A 16,753-nucleotide genomic window follows, 5' to 3' on the forward strand; every position below is an offset into this window, starting at 1 on the left:
CAAGTTAGACTAGGAAAAGTAATGATAAGCAGCTGCTTTTCCAGCCTGTCAGCAACAGGCCTATGGAGGTAGAGCAGCAGCAGATACAGTTGCTCTGAGATCTAATTTAACATACTTGCAACCTTTTTAATAGCACAGAAATGAAATTTGTAACACAGCTCAAGATGGCCAAAGAAGAGAAGGCCATGGCACAAGTTCTCCTTTACTCAGCACTTCCCTTCTGAGTCCCAGAGTGAAAACCACCACACCCACAGTGACCACATCTCACTGGTCCCTCAGTCCTGGCATCATCTCAGGGTAAGGAACACCTTCCACATGGACAAGCAGCTCCTCCTTGAGCTGGCTCCTGGAAAGCCTGGATGAGAAGGCAAACTTGGAGCCATGGCTCTGATTAAGTGCCTTCCATCTGGTAAGTGACTGTTACTTTTTGGGTCAGATTGGTCAGAAAAGCTTGTCAACTCTGTTGGGTTTTTTTCCCTTCTCACAAAATATGTCACAGTAGAAATTTTTGTGTTCTGGGAGTGGAATTAGATTCCCTTAAGTTCATCACTTTCAGTCTGAGTCTCATTCTTAAAAGACACTGAGGTAATTACCTGTACCTATTATAACTTACTCTCATTTCTCCTTCCCTCATGTCTTTTTTATGGGATTTATCATCTTTGAGCTGCTTTTATTTTTCAAGTCAGGTTTCCAAGAAGCAAGCCTGTTCAGTTTAAAGTCTGTAACTCAGATAAATCTGTATAAAGTGCAAAGCAATTTTAAGTCATCCTGGTTTTGCAGGCCTGTAGGGGGATGGAATATAAGAAAATAAAGATAGTGTAGAAAGTAATCTTACCCCTAAGGAGTTGCAGCTGGGCCAGTTATCAAAGATTACAAACACGCCTGACTTTAACAGGCCACAGCTGTGAGCAATGAGAAGAAGATGCTATAGAAGAGTGGGGGTGGCTGGGTGAGAGGGGAACTGGAGTCAGTGGCTGCTTTGTGAAGAAGAAAGAGTCAGTGCTCTGAGGAGCAGCCCACGAGAAACACCAAGCAGGTATGAAACTTTTGTGATAAGGAGACAGCAGTATAGAACCCCTGCTATAAGATGACAACAACACAGGACTACTTCACTTAGTGCACTGGAAAGGGAAGAAAAAACAAGGGGACAACAAGTGGGGATAGGGATGTCTAACATTAGTTAATAATATACAAGAATAATCTATGAGAGACCATTTGTTCTTGTGGCTGAAAATCTACTTTAAAGCTGGTGATAGTCTCTTACTACCCCGAAGTGCCAGGAAGAGGGAAAAGAGCTGCAGCTGCTCCCTGGTTTGCTGGGCATGGTACCTTCTGCATTGTCCCCTGGCACTTAGGGTGAGAGCTTTAGAAAGGGAGAAGATTTTTTTCAAAGATAAAACTCCCAGCAGTCTCAAAGTTGATGGGAACCTTTATTTTGATTATTTTCATTGTACTGACATTGTCCTTTTATGCAAACTTAACTGTAAAACACTCTTGAGATACTGCATAGAAAATACACATAAGAAAAACCACATATATACATGTCCATAAAAATAGAATACATCTTGGCAAAATTACTTGTGTACAGTGTATTGACATTATTGAACCAAACTTACATCACCTTTGGAGAAAAATGTTCCATGTGCGTAAAACCCCAGACCATTTACTGAGCTGGGAATATGGCAGTGGATATGGGTTTGGGTTAAATAAATGGCTATACCAGAATGGCAGAGTAAAAACAAGTTACAAAATACCTGCTCTATAAAGTAGAAGAAGCCATTTTGGTTTTTTCTTCCAAGAAATAGCAACATCTCTACACTTGCATGGAAACCAAAGATACCAGTTCCAAATTCTCCTGTAGATTCATTAGCTGCAAACAAACTTTAACGTAGTTTGTTTCAGCATTTGCAACCCTTGGGCACAGTGGCATTTGGTGGGTTGGAGCACACAACATAGTATAGCACAGCCCTAATTCTATTGGGTAATTGATAAGGAAAAAAATCTAATAGATATAAAATTTAAAACACTTAGCAACCTTTAAAATATGTAGACCACTTGAAATTATGGGTTTATTTTCTTCAGTTTCTTTCAGTGGAGGCTGCTCCTTGCTTACTTGCTTTGCCTACATGGATTTCTCTGCTGCTTTTCAGAACGTACTGTGGAAAGTGACTATTCCAGTGTAATAAATAAAGCAAGTGGTAACAGGTCCTCAAAGCCATGGATCTTCCCCTTGAATTGGAACAACGGAACTGGAGAGGCAGCCTCCGGGAAGCAGGGGAGGAGAAAAGAGCACAGCACCTTTGAAGTGTGGTGGTTGCCCGTGTGGGGCAGGCAGCAGAGCAGGCAGGAGCAGCCCTGGCCCTGGGCAGGAGGCTGAGCTCAGTAGGGGAAGGCGGACACGGCGATGTAGATGATGAAGGTGGTGCGGTACTCGACGCTGCCGTCGGCGCTGTAGGACAGGGCCCGCACGCCCATGCGGTACGTCCGGGGCTCCCGCAGCGCCCGCGTGGTGAACACCACCCCCTTCCAGTTCTCGTCCCGCAGGGCAAACGGCACTGCAGGGTCCTCCTCCGCCATCAGGAAGGTGGTCCTGGGGTGCATGACTTGGTCATGAGTGTAGGCCACCAGCCGGATCAGATCCTGCCCCGCAGCAATGCCAAAGGGCAGCGACAGCAGCTTGTACTCCAGGGCGTAGGTGCTCAGGTCACACTCCAGGTCGTTGGCCGGGCAGCTCTTGAGACAGAACCTAGGAAGGAGCAGAAGACTTTAGCCCAGAGAGAAGGCGCAGTATCTTAAGTACTGAGATAGGTCGTAGAGGAGAAATTCTTCCCCTGTTTACCCTGCTGCAGATTAGAAGTTCTCTAGAAGTGCTCATGCATTCTTTATCCACCGTTTCCTTAGCCACTGCAGCCCAGTTTAATGTCCCTTTTTGCCTCAACAGGATCATTTCAGAGAGATGTTGGCTGTACTGATGTCATTGATGTCCATAGGGTAAGTTTTAGTGACTGTGTTCTTAAACATTAGAATAGTTTAAAATGTTCTGGGCAGCATTTGAGGTATGTGTCTGTTAGGTCATAAAATAAAGAATTTGGAATGATGGGCAGAATAAAATTTACTTTTATTAATCAAAAGTTAAAACATTAAATCTCTGCTAGTGCAGTTTGCCAGTGCTAATGGAGGTCAAAGGACATGACCTCCATGTCAGCATAGATGTCACTGCAGGTTGAGTTTGATACCAAAAGATGGTTTCTGACTATGAAAAAAGCTATTTTTCTTTGAGGATATTGAAAGATTAAAAGAAATCAATATGGGATTTCTTCCCAGAACAGGGAAATAACAAAGCTTAACAGGAACTTAGAGTTATTTTCATTACTAAAAGAAAGTATTTGATGCTTTGAAGCTGATAGCAAGTCAAGCCATTAGAGAGATTCAGATTAGATGTTAGGAAGGAATTCTTCCCTGGCAGTTGAGGCAGTAGCACAGATTGCCCAGAGAAATTGTTGCTGCCCCCATCCATTGGAAGTGTCCAAGGCTAGTCTGGACAAGGCTTGGAGCACCCTGGGACAGTGGAAGGTGTCCCTGCCCACAGCAGAGGGTGGGACTGGATGTTCTGTTAAGGTCCTTTCCAACCCAAACCATCCCAGGACTCTGACTCTATGACCTCCAATGGCAATGCCTTACCTTTAGCTACTGTGAGCTCTACTGGTGTCAGGCAAACTTAAATTTTTTCCTTTAACAAGCACAAATTAAGGAGCTGAGCTTGGGACAGGTGAGAAGGGGCTGAGAATAAAACATACCCAGAATGTGGCTCTCGCTGGTAGTTGGGAGGACAAGGGGTGTCTATGCACTGGTAGCTTCCCCTCATGTTGAAACACATCTGATTTGATCCACAATTTATGTCCTCTTCAAGACACTCATCAATATCTGGATGGAAAAACATGCAAGGGATCAACTGCTGGTAGAAGAATTTAAGGGTGAAAATCAAAGTGGGTAAAGGTTGAGCAGGGCTCAGAATGTGCCTCTGTTTGACCCTAGAGCTTGAAGCTCAGTGTGTAATGAGAAAGTCACAGGGGAACTGCAGAGAATCAGAAGTTGCAATTGTCCAGTTTGCTGATGTTTTATGAAACAATAAAGTGTGGCATGTAAAAACTTCTGAAACCTGAAATTTGGGATGCTGACACTCACATAGCCAATCCAGAGAGGTGGCTCAGCCATGTGCTGGGCCTGGCTAGTGTCAGGTTTCTCTGCAGAGCTCCCCCAGAGCCCTGCAGGGACGGCTCTCCTACCTTGGCAGGTTTTGCCGTTGGGCATGAGGCGGTATCCGGCGGGACAGACACACTGGAAGCTGCCCAGGCTGTTCCTGCACTCGTGCTGACACGTGTCTCTGCTCTCACACTCATCAATGTCTGTGGAGAGAAGCACCAACACCTCAGCATTCCCTGAGCCTGCCACGAACACAGGTACTTCTCCCCTATTTATGTACTGCAAGTGTACAGAGCTGGTGGGAGTTGTCTGGATCTCTTTTTCTGATGGAGTTGAACATCTAAGACCAGAGTGTCCTCTTCCCTTACCTGTGCCATTCTTGTAACTCTGCAGGCACTAAAGGCAGCTTTGAGGGGCTCCTTATGTAAAGTTTTTAGAGCACATTAGCATGGTTTAGACACAGATAATTTGTAATTATAATGGCTTTTAAAACATGTGCCTAGTTCAGAACAGCAGCAAAGTAATCTCAAGCAGGAGTTCAGATTTGCATGGTTAAATAGTGGAAGGAAGGTCTTTGCTTCCCCTGTCTGACTGGCAGGGGTTGCATTAGATCAAAATGCAAACAGAAAAGAGAAACACATGTGACTACAAACATTTGTGCTGTTAGCAAATCCTGATGGTTGCCTATTGAAAAGATTTTCTTTAACAAAAGCATCACTTGGGAGTATTTTTCACATTAAACAATAATTTTAAAATTTAGATGTTTATTCAATGAAATGCAAGTTTCATGTAATATTAATATTATTAATATTCATGGCATATTAACTAATTCCAACTGGAAGCTGAGATGAAGATCAAAATTGGAAACAAACCCTTCCTTCCTTCAGAGTTGTATACTGGGTCTCTCAAACTCCTATACCATAACAATCCACATGGATGTGACTATCAAAACCTCTCTGTAGCTTAAATACAAGGTTTGATGTCTTCTCCATGCTCACTGAATTACACTGCAACCTGTTTTCTTACATAAAATAATAATAATCATAATAATTTAAAAGCCTCTCTGCCTGTTGCCTGTGTGACAGTGGCAGTGCTGGCAGTGGCCCCAGTGTGATTGAGTCTAAAATGTTCATTCCAAACCTTTCTGACACGGATTACTGCTGCCAGTGGGAGTCTGACAGAAGCACTGTAACTAGGTCGGGGCTTCTGGTGGCTTTTGGAGTGTGAGAAGATTCACCAAGGTGAGCTACCATGATCAGCAGAAAGACAGTAACAGAGGGTAATACTTTGCCACAGGTAATAAGCAGCACAATTAAAAAAAGAGGTTATAAGGAGGTTTGAGAACATTTTTGCTACAATGTGAGCCAAGACAGCAGAGACCAGAACATGCAGAACCCTCTGAATATTGACCAGGGTAATAGAAAACACAACCCCAGCACCACAAACCCTCAGCCCTGGTATATATCACACAGTAACCTAAGAATAAGGCCCAAAACAGAGTTGCATAGATAGGACTGACATTTACCTACACATCTGGCATTTCTTGCCTCATAGCCTTCAGGACAAGTTTCTCTAAGGTTCCTTCTAGTCCTGGAGAAAGGTATTCTGCTGTTCCTATACTCTGAGAAGGAGCTGTAGAGATTTGAGGAGTGCCTGTAATAGTGCTGCAGTTGCTGGTTGTCTCTCCCAGGGGAGAACTGAGCATAGTTATAGCTACTGTAAAAGGCACCCGAATTTGGCACCCTCTCCAATCCGGCGCAAGATTTCCCATCACCCAGTAACTGTTGCCCAGGTGGACAGAAACACTTGAAGCTGCCAGGGGTGTTGGTGCAGTGAAGTGCACAGGGTTTAGGCACTTGTTCACATTCATTAATGTCTGCTCATGTGACATGATCCAGAGCCCCAAACCATGTGGAAAGGAGAGAAAACAAACAAACAACACATAACTATACGTATATATACACACAGATACTTATCTCAGTGTCAGGAACAAGCTGAAGATATAAAAGCGAGGTTTGGAGGCACTAAAACATGGAGAACACTAGGCCAAGCAGGCAGGTCCACTGTCCTGGACTGTAAGAGACCTTCATTCTCCCACAGGCTGATGTGACTGTGCTCACCAGGACAGGAGCCCTGCTGAAGCCTTGTTTCAGCCTCAACTGCTCAATACTCTCTTAGTAATGGGGGTTTTTCCTTAAGTGCTCCATAGATGAGCACTTCTGGCTTTTGACAATCAAAAATCTTAGGTTGTTTAAAAAAAAAAAAAAAGAAAAAACTATTTATCACTTAGGAAAGCTAATCTTGAAGTAGTCATCAAGGAGAAATGCTCTTCTGACATGATACGTAACAGCAACCAAAACCAGAAACCAGCCTCACTTGGTGTCACAAACTCACATTCAGAAATCCTCACTATCAGGATAGGTCAGCTGTTACATTTTAAATATTTGACATAAATGCAGTAAAGGTGATGCTAAATGATCCTACTGCCTTCCTGAAGTCTCTTAAATGCCAGGGGAAGTGCTTATGCTTATCCACTTGCCCTGGCCTCACACATTAAACTCTCCTGCTCCCCACGTCAGAGCTCCAGAGCCTCCTGAGACATGGGAGAAAACCCTGGGTGGCTTTATGCCAAGATGGACAGGGAGTGACTGCATGGCTGGCATTCCTGTGAGTGCCAGGGATCCTATTCCTTCCCTGCTGGGAGCCACCCATGCCAGGAGTGGAGCACTGAGGGAGAAATGCAGATCAGGTCCTTGTGCTCTGTCTGTTGAGGAACACCCCTGGCAGTCCTGATCGGGGGGATAGGTGTACTTGAGATGTTCAGGAGCCAAACTCAGTTCTGGGTCTGTTGGGCTTCTTGCAGCTCCTTGGGGTGTGCTCCTAGGGCAACCCACATGACTCCCTGTGTGACTGCCTTCAGGGGTGGGCCAGGGCATGATGAACCAGAGATGAGCACAGCCAGGCACATCAACAAACCCCACCTGATTTTTATAACTGAAGCCTCCTGTGGAGTGGTCATCCATGACACAGTGCTCTGAGTCCCTCTTACACTTTGTTTTCAAAGCACAGCCCCAAACCAATCTCTGTTTGGTACCATTTAGCTCCGACTGTTTGTTTAGAACCATTTAGCTCTGTTTGTTTAGAACAGAACACTTTGTTTTAGACAGCCAATTTGGAAACACAGAGCGAAGGTGTCTCTACAGCGTGGTGTCGCCCAGGGCCAGCACTGCTGGTGTGTTGCAGCAGAAAGCCAGGCAAAGCAGAGCACAGGAGCGAGTGCAGCTTACCCACGCAGGGCCTGGCGGTGCCCTGGGCGCGGAATCCTCGCGGGCACACGCAGCGGTAGCTGCCGCGGGTATTCTCGCACAGCTGGTTGTAGCGGCACTGGTGCGACCCCGAGCGGCACTCGTCAACATCTGCAGCACACGGCAAGGCAACAGTCACAGCTCTGCAACAGCCCCACCGCGGGAGGAACCCGGGGCTGCTCCATCCCTGCAGGTGTCCGAGGACAGGCTGCATGGGGCTTGGAGCAACCCAGGATGGTGGATGGTGTCCTTGCTCACAACAAGAGGTAGAAATAGGTGATTTTTAAGGTCCCTTCCAGCCCGAATCATCCCATGATTCCACTAGAACAAAAGCTTTGGTACCACCTACAACATCCGCTGTGCTTAAAACCCTCCCTGATAAGCAGCAGGGACCTGTGATCTAGATTGAGAGCTCTTGAGCCAAACTCTTAAGAAATCATGCACACACAAAGCAAAATATTTCAGTCAATGAATAACTGAGAGAAATCAAGGTTCCAACACAGAAAAGACCACCAAGGGAAATCTTACTGTTCTTGCTTAAGAACAGTGGAAAACTAGAGGTAGCAAGGATGCATCTGCTTTTTAATACCAACTACAAAGAAAGTTAAATAGAGATGCTCCATAAGCAAAAACAAGTTGGTGCTTTAGTATGTACAAATATTAGTAACTGGAGATGGACAATCTTCAGGATTATTTATAAAAATAAATATCATCATTGTCCCTCTGTTTCCCAGAGCCACACAGTGCATTAATGCTTCTACTCACCAATGCAAGTCCCGTTCTCTGCTTTGGTCATTCCACTGGGACAGAGATCGATGCACTTATAGCCACCACGGGTGTTCTTGCAGAGCTGATCAGGCCTGCACACATTCTGCCTGCACTCATTGACATCTTATTCAAACAAAAGCCAAAAAAAAAAAAAAGCAAGATTGGACTCAATTATGTAATGAAATTACCCTGTGTACACACATTGAATCATTTCATGCACATGGATCAGTCAGCCCAATTCCTGCTGCCTCTGGCTTTCAGTACTGCTTGACAGATTCCAAAATGTACATCAAGTATATCATCCATAGCAGCATTTTCTTTCATAAGAGAGCAACAAATAAATGTTGAACTCTGTCTGTTGGAAAGAGGGAATGGACATTCAGAACTTCATCCCTACCCACACATTTTCTGCCCTTCAGCTGGAATCCTGGGTCACAGCCACAGTGGAAACTTCCTATGGTATTGAAGCAACGCTGATGGCAGGAGTTGGACTCTTGACACTCGTTAATGTCTGTGGAACAACACAAATCCTTGGCACCAGGGCTGGCAGTTACCCTGTGGGCACTACCTGAGCAGGCTTTGGCTGAGTTCTGCTCAGGAGTTTGCTGCTCTCCCATCTTTGTACAAGAAAATTCACATGGGACACAAACCCAAGAACACTAATTTCTTCCCTGACAGGATTTTAAATTTTCTGAAGACAGAAGAAGCAAAAGATTAAAAAACAAAACAAACCTAAAGACCAAACCCCCAAAACTCCACAACCTTAAGAATGAAAATGTATAGACAGGTACTTGGAGGCTCCCTCTACAGTGAGTTTCAGCTGCAGAGAGCTGGTGGCCGAGGTGTACCTTGGCAGCTGAAGCCGTCGGGCGTCCGTCGGAAGCCGCTCCCGCAGCGCAGCACGCAGCGGAAGGAGCCGGGCAGGTTCTCACAGTCCTGTCCTGCATGGCAGCTCTGTCCCCCCAGAGCACACTCGTCGATGTCTGCAATGGGAAACGAGCTGCAAACCCTGCCCAGCCAGCACAGGGGACACACCAACCTGTGCCTTCAGCACCAGCAACTAGAAACACGTGACTGCAAATACATTCAGCTATGAAATAGAATACCACCAATAAATTGTGTTCTTTTAATGAGAAAACGGCCCGAATAAAACCTCTCCTTAGCAATTTAAGTGCCTCTTAAGGCATTTTAAGGCCTTCAATTATCTAAAGGGCATTTGTATCCAAGCTGTCCCCAGCACCTTCCTTACCCTGACATGTTCTGCCATCAGCAGAGATGGTGAAGCCTTTGGGACAGGAGCAGTAGTAGGATCCCACAGCATTATGACAGATGTGGGAACAAGGATTTCCCACAGCACATTCGTCTTCATCTGGAACAAGAAAATGTTTGAAAAACCAGTGAGACTTCCCAATCAGTCAAACTACTCCAATCCGATCCTTCCTCAGAGGTGTGCAACTAGTAAACCCCACAGGGAAAAACCAGATCCAGTAATTTCCTTCATCTGCAATCTTTCAAGAAGTAATGAAATAAATCCACAAAATCATCTCAGATTATTTCTCCCTAAAACAACCCCAACTCTTAGAGAGACAGAGAGACAGTACTCATGTGCTTCTCTCCACCTCCATCCCCCAAGCAGGAACATGTGGGCTCCTGTCTGAGGTGCCAACACTCAGCCTTTCCTCCACACAGGTCACCCAAGTCCTTCATTGCTCTGCAGGTTCATTGTCCTCCAGGTGTACATGAAGTACTGATTTAAAAGCTGTCTGGGCACTACTCCTATTGTAGGTGAGGACAGAAGTAACATCTTCAGCTTCCCTTGGATCTACAACCTTTTAGCAAGGATAAGTCACACTTTTAGAAGTGCACACATAAGGGGGATGTAGGTCCTGGTGGTTTAATAATGTGCCCAGCTCTGGAGCCCTCAGCACAAGGTGGACATGGACCTCTTAGATCAGGTCCAGAGGACACCATGGAGATGCGCCAAGGGCTGGAACCCCTCTGCTCTGAAGCCAGCTTGGGAGAGCTGGAGGTGTTCACCTGGAGAAGGGAAGGCTTCATGGAAACTTTAAAGCCCCTTCCTGTGCCTAAAGTAGCTCCAGGAGAGCTGGAGAGGGACTGTTTACAGGGGCCTGGAGTCACAGGAGAAGGGGAATGGATAACCACTGCCAGAGGGCAGGGATAGATGGGATACTGGGAAGGAATTGTTCTCTGAGATGGTGGGGAGGCCCTGGCACAGGGTGCCCAGAGAAGCTGTCCAAGAAGTGTCCAAGGCCAGGCTGGACAGGGCTTGGAGCACTCTAGGCTAGTGGAAGGTGTCCTTGCCCATGGCAGGGGTGGAAATAGGGGATCTTTAAGGCCCCTTCCCACCCAAAGCAGTCCAGGAGTCCATGGTCACACCCAGCCATGTCAGTCCTTACCTGAGCAGTAAGGCCCAGACGAGTCCAAAGCAAACCCTGCAGGGCACTGGTTGCTCCGATCCCCTGTATGATAAAGGAAGCACACATCACTTGTGGATAAAAATATGGCCATTTCACTACTTTAACAGTAAGAACTGCAGCCCAGCAATTTTACAGTCTTTACTATATTTCAACACCAAACCAGACACTTTTAAATCCAGCCTTTAGTGGTTTTTCTACTTTGGCATCAAAAGTCAGAATTGCATGGCTTGTGCTGGTTTTAGTAACACTGAACAGGTGTGTGGGGGTCCCCTCAGAGTGAGCTGCAAGTCCCATCCCAGCCTAATACACCCTGGAAAGTTTCTTATTGAAAGAATAAAGAGCATTCAGTTTTACTTCACGTAACAGGAGAACAGTAGACCCAAACCAAACAAATGTCACCATGTCAAAAATCTTAGGAGGTCACTGTAGAAGACAACCATGTACTACAAACTGCAATGAGAAACTCAGGGAGAGACTCCTCAAAGGAGACAGGGCTTTGGCTGCTTGAAAACTGAAATTTAAAAAAAATCCCAAGGACCAGTATCTTAATTGTTGGAGAAAATAAATGCTAGTTCAGTAAAGGCTTAGCCAGATTTAATCACAGGCATATCTTCATCCAGAGATTCCCTTTTATCAGATCTCTTTTTAAATTAGAATAAAATGTATTTGGTTTTCAAATTGTACAATGAGTCCATAGTCTGGCAAGTGGGAAAAACCTTATTTTACTTAATTTAGAATCTTGTTACTGAAAAAGAAAGACTGAGACAGCCAATCCCTCTGTTTCATTTACTTCCAAACCAGAGTAATTTCCCTACCACATTAAAAGAAAAGCCCAAATAGCTTAAAGAAGTAACAGGCCAGTTTGCTCATTTATTAGAGTTTCTCAAAGGAAAATGTGCTCACCTAAATCCATGCCTGTCCCCTTTGGTCACTCAGGTTCATAAAAGCCAGCAGTTAGCAATGCTAACTAATAGTTAATTAAGGGTTACATCAACAAGGTCCTGGGATCTACACTAAAGCTACCCAAGTTTCACAGAACTTCCTTTTGAGACTACAGGTGACTCAATGAATTCTAGGCAGAGAGGACAGTTTTCCCTGTTGTTTGATTCCTGGGAAGGCCTAGAACAATACCTTTTGCAATGGAAGCCTGGATTTTGAAAGCCACGGCCTCCTGCAGCGGGTGGTACTCTGTGGTGATGGAGGCAGCACGCAGTGTCTGCACCAGGAAGGGCATCCTGCCCTTGGAGGGCTCGTAGGTGATGGAGTGGTTCCACGTGTAGGGAACGCTGACCCCGTCTGCCGCAAAGAGCCGCGTGGAGTGCGCGTGCAGCTGCCCAGGGCCCGTCTGGATGTAATCCTCTGTGTAATCCTGCAACACAACCTGGCCTTCAGCTGCTCCCACACCAGCACCACCTGGGCTGTGCTTCAGAGCTGGGAGATGTGCTTAGGGAAAGGGGCTTATCTTAACTGCTGAACAAAGAGTATTGCACAAGCACAGGTCTTTTTCACTGTTATTTTAACTGTTGAATCTTAACACTGCCTGGTCTATTACTTTAAAAAACAATTCAGACTGATGTACTGAGGATCCTGATGATGGAAGCCACAGCAGGGGATTTCTAAAAAATATCTTACTCCTCAATAACAATCTTTTGAGGTCTAAATATTTGGCTTTTATTTGAAGTCAGATGCTGACAAATGTGCTAAATAAATAAGTGGTGGAGAAACATTCTGCCACTCAAGAGGGGTATAAATATTGGACATACTACAAATTGCGGTTTTCCAAAATATCAACAACTTCAGGTATATTTATTGCGTGGTAGATTAATACAGTAAAGTAGTTACTAATTACTATGAGAGGTTAAAGATGCATCTTTCTAGCTCTGCCCAAAGCAACCCTGACATGCCAGCCATCAATAACTACCCTGAAGACCCTCCTCAACACTACCTGCCAACACCTGAAACTCTTGAGAGACCAACACCGCCCTCCTAATGAGAACTTTCTGCTTTCAAAGGCAACATCAGCATCATCAGTTCAACCAAGCACAAAAGAAGTCACATGCAGTACAGCAGGTTGCAGGACTCAGTGTTTCCTGCTTTCCTCTGGGTGAGAGAAGTACAGATGCACGAGAGCAGGGGTGGTACCTGAAGCAGCTTTACCTTGACACTGACATCAGCCACCGACTGGAGCTGCAGCACGTGGCCACTCACAACAACATCCAGCAGCAGGGCCCCGTCCGTGTCCAGGCCCCGGGCAACGTGCGTCATGCGCAAGATCTCACCTGGCAGTTTAACAGCACACTCATTTGGCACACATTCCCAACAGTGACTCCCAACAGCCACATGGAATCGAAACTGGAGTTCCCTGACCAGTAATTTATACTTATATTTTGTAAGCTGTACCATGCCCATGAGAAAAAACATGACATATTTCAAACTACAGCTCTAAAAGGTGGAATAAAGGCTCAGAAGGCTACAGTCAGTCTGAAAACATTAGTGTAAGCACAAGACCCAAATGATCCTCTGCTATCTTTTCAGAAATGCAGCCTCCATCTGACTTACTGGATACAGAGCTGATCCATCCCAGGCAACTCACCAGTTGCAAACTCCACTTGAGTTTCTCTCTTGAAGACAGCATCAGTGAGTGTAAACCCATTCATTGCTTCCCCAATTTCTTTGGCAGTTGTCCAGTAAACTGGGCTGAGTATGGAAACGAGCTTTCTCATCGCTGGGCCTGAAGGAAACACCACAGAAAATCGGGGAGCTTTGATCTCATCACAGACCCACATGCACAGGAGCTGAATATGAAGATCTAGAACTAGTGTAACCCTTCAGATTTAAACCAGAAGACCATAAGTATTGGTGTATTCAGAGAAAAAATTGATCAAAGTCAAAGAGACCTACCAAGGGTCCGAGGGACGTTCGTGATCTTTGCCTGTATCACTCTGGTGTCAGAATCCGGGCTGTCCGTTACTGTGGCATTCAGGAAAGCAATCCCAAATTCCACATCATTGATATTGCCAATGATGCTGCCCTTGGCACGTGCAGGCCCACCTGTGCAGGGGATGGGGGAGAGGCAAAGCACAACCCCATGTGATAAGCGCTGTTGGGTATTTTAGGGAAGAGAGAACTGGGCTTTAGTTGCAGGGCAGATTTAAGCCCAAAAACTTAAATTACCCAGTCAACTGGCCAAGATGAGAGATAGCACCAGTGAAATCAGGATTGCCACAGACTTTCAGCACACTGTCACTGCATGCAGGCTGTAAATACTCACCAGGACATGCTTGGGTGTTGCACCTGGATATCTGGGAGGAGTCCCCAGGGCAAGGACGGCCACGATTCAATGGGGCCGGGCTGCTGCACAGGCGCACCCGGGTCTGCTCTCCTCCTCCACAGGAAGCAGAGCACTGGCTCCATGACTGCCACTGCCCCCAGTTTCCATCCACTGCAGAATAAAGAATGAAGAAAGCAATTTTTCAATTTAAATGCTTCAGGCCACATTGATCATGCTGAAGTCAATTCCTTCCTGGAGGAACCAAGATTCTAAAGGAATAGCTTAAAGGACAACAAAACCATTGTAACAGGCAGGTGTGAACGCTCCTGCCATCAGAAACACAGAATCCCAGACTGGTTTGGGTTGGAGGGACCTTAAAGCTCATTCAGTCCCACTCCTACCACAGGCAAGGACACCTTTCACTGTCCCAGGCTGCTCCAAGCCCAGTCCAACCTGGCCTTGGACACTTCCTAGGCCAGGTGGTGTCTAGGAAGGTGGTCTGCATTCCTCATGTGGCAGATACCCTGATGTCTTCCAGGGAAAGCTGCATTGCCACTGCTGTTGTGAGCACTGACCTGGGCACAGGTCCGTGCTGCACCTCTGGATCTGCACGTCAGCCCCAGCACAGGCCCTGCCGCCGCTGGCCGGCCGTGGGTTGTCACAGCTCCGGTACCGCCTCGTCTGGCCCCCGTTGCACGTCCGACTGCAAGTTCCCCAACTGCTCCATGGGCCCCAGTTGCCATGAACTGCAGGAATAAGTCAGATTTGATCCTCCTCAGGGATTTACAACCAGACAGTCAAGCTGGGAAAGTACTTTTGTTGGAGAGTAACTTCTTTGGTTTTTTTCCTCCCAAAAGAAAACAACCAGACTCAGAGGGTGGGCAAACAGCCCAACCCACAGCACTCACCTGGGCAAGGATCACTGTTGCAAAAATCCATTTGTATGTCACTCCCCTCACACTTGTGTCCCCCAAACTGTGGGGCTGGGTCAGAGCAGTGGCGCGTCCTCTGCCTGCTACCTCCCCCGCAGGACACGCTGCAGGAGCTCCAGCTGCTCCATGGGGACCACTTCCCATCCACTGGGGAGAGAGGCACAGCAGTTACAGCCCCAGACTCCAGCAGCAACACAGCACAGGAGTGCCGCATCGGGGAAAACTGAACATGGATGGCTCTGCCTCTCTATAGCATCTCAGCTACTCGGGGATTTCTCCCCAGGGACCTGGGGGTAGGTGAGAGCTGGACCAGCCCTGGCCATGTGAGGTGGGACCAGAACTCCCCATGCCCTGGGCTGACCCCGTGTGGGCAGCAGGGGAGAGGGATTCCTGTCTGCCCTTCTCAGGTGAGACCCCACCTGCAGAGCTGCTCCAGCCCTGGGGCCAGAAGCAAAGGAATGGAGCTGCTGGAGAGGGTCCAGAGGAGCCTCCAGAGCTGCTCTCAGGGCTGGAGACCCTCTCCACTGGAGCCAGTTTAGGGTTGGAAGGGACATCAAAGCTCTGTCTCTGGGAGAGCTAAGGGTGTTCATCTAGAGAAGAAATGGGGTCCACTTGCAGGGTATATAGCAGATGCTATGTAGTGACAGAGTCAGTGACAATAAAAAGCTTGAAGGGGAGTTTTTTCAGGGATTAGACTTTTAGAACCAGAAAGCGTTAACCACGAGCAAAGCAGAACGCGGGGAGGGAAGGAGAAGTTTGGTCTCACCTGGGCAGCGGCGGCGGAAGCAGAGCTGGAGCTGCGTGTCGGGGCCCTGGCAGCGGGGGCCGCCGTGCGCCGGGGCCGGGCTGGTGCAGAGCCGCGGCCGCGTCTGGCTGCCCTTCCCGCACGTGGTGCTGCACGGCCCCCAGGGGCCCCAGGGGCTCCACTCGCCGGCCACTGCAAGGGCAGCACCGCTTAAACACTGCCCCAGAACGGGCACACAGCTGGGATATCCCTGATCCCACACACTGCCCCAGAACGGGCACACACCTGGGATATCCCTGATCCCACACACACTGCCCCAGAACGGGCACACAGCCGGGATATCCCTGATCCCACACACTGCCCTAGAACGGGCACACAGCCATAGGGATATCCCTGATCACACACACTGCCCCAGAACGGGCACACAGCCGGGATATCCCTGATCACACACACACTGCCTAGAACAGACACACAGCTGGGATATCCCTGATCCCACACACACTGCCCCAGAACGGGCACACACCTGGGATATCCCTGATCCCACACACACTGCCCCAGAACGGGCACACACCTGGGATATCCCTGATCACACACACACTGCCCCAGAACTGACACACACCTGGGATATCCCAGACCCCCCACAAAATGCCATGAGCAGTGGCCCAAACAGCACTTTGACAAGCAAAGATTGACTCTTCCCTTTCTGTTTTTTAGCTACATCACCTCACCACCATCGTGGAACATCGTGAACACTTAATCAAATCTGGAGTTTCCCAATTCCCTGGGTAGGATGGAGGCCTGAGCAGGGCCAAGGCAGCCTGGCTAAAAGCTGCCAGAGAGCAGCAGCCAGAGCTGATTTTCCTGCCAAAACCTAGAGAAATGAGTCTCAGGCCTATGGATGAGTATTTGGCATCACAGTGGCAGCAGAGCCAGGGAAAAATGGAAAAATCAAACACTGCAAATTGTGCAGAAGGGAACATGAAGTGGTGAAGGCTCTGAATAAACTACAAGCTGTCAAATGTGGGAAATACTCATGGTACAGGAAGGAAACTTGAACATTTAGGTAGCTGGGAGCAAAATATGGCTAAAAA

At 47.3% G+C, this 16,753-nt stretch overlaps 1 protein-coding gene across 1 annotated transcript in view; it reads right to left on the minus strand.

Annotated features, from left to right (window-relative positions):
• Nucleotides 1-1,411: 1,411 nt before the first annotated feature.
• HMCN1 (hemicentin 1) overlaps nucleotides 1,412-16,753 on the minus strand; it is a 161,259-nt gene continuing 145,917 nt past the window's right edge. The window contains exons 90-107 of the mRNA XM_054638146.2: nucleotides 15,684-15,854; nucleotides 14,894-15,064; nucleotides 14,561-14,731; nucleotides 13,986-14,156; nucleotides 13,616-13,765; nucleotides 13,308-13,445; nucleotides 12,872-12,993; nucleotides 11,846-12,083; nucleotides 10,694-10,756; nucleotides 9,526-9,645; nucleotides 9,125-9,259; nucleotides 8,674-8,787; nucleotides 8,274-8,399; nucleotides 7,491-7,619; nucleotides 5,729-6,079; nucleotides 4,287-4,406; nucleotides 3,798-3,924; nucleotides 1,412-2,746 (exon numbers count right to left, since the gene is read on the minus strand). Coding sequence (XP_054494121.2) covers nucleotides 2,380-2,746; nucleotides 3,798-3,924; nucleotides 4,287-4,406; nucleotides 5,729-6,079; nucleotides 7,491-7,619; nucleotides 8,274-8,399; nucleotides 8,674-8,787; nucleotides 9,125-9,259; nucleotides 9,526-9,645; nucleotides 10,694-10,756; nucleotides 11,846-12,083; nucleotides 12,872-12,993; nucleotides 13,308-13,445; nucleotides 13,616-13,765; nucleotides 13,986-14,156; nucleotides 14,561-14,731; nucleotides 14,894-15,064; nucleotides 15,684-15,854 — 2,984 coding nt within the window. The 3' untranslated portion in view covers nucleotides 1,412-2,379. The remainder of the gene's footprint in view (nucleotides 2,747-3,797; nucleotides 3,925-4,286; nucleotides 4,407-5,728; nucleotides 6,080-7,490; nucleotides 7,620-8,273; nucleotides 8,400-8,673; nucleotides 8,788-9,124; nucleotides 9,260-9,525; nucleotides 9,646-10,693; nucleotides 10,757-11,845; nucleotides 12,084-12,871; nucleotides 12,994-13,307; nucleotides 13,446-13,615; nucleotides 13,766-13,985; nucleotides 14,157-14,560; nucleotides 14,732-14,893; nucleotides 15,065-15,683; nucleotides 15,855-16,753) is intronic.

Source organism: Agelaius phoeniceus, chromosome 8, assembly GCF_051311805.1.
Source record: "Agelaius phoeniceus isolate bAgePho1 chromosome 8, bAgePho1.hap1, whole genome shotgun sequence".
NCBI lineage: Eukaryota > Metazoa > Chordata > Aves > Passeriformes > Icteridae > Agelaius > Agelaius phoeniceus.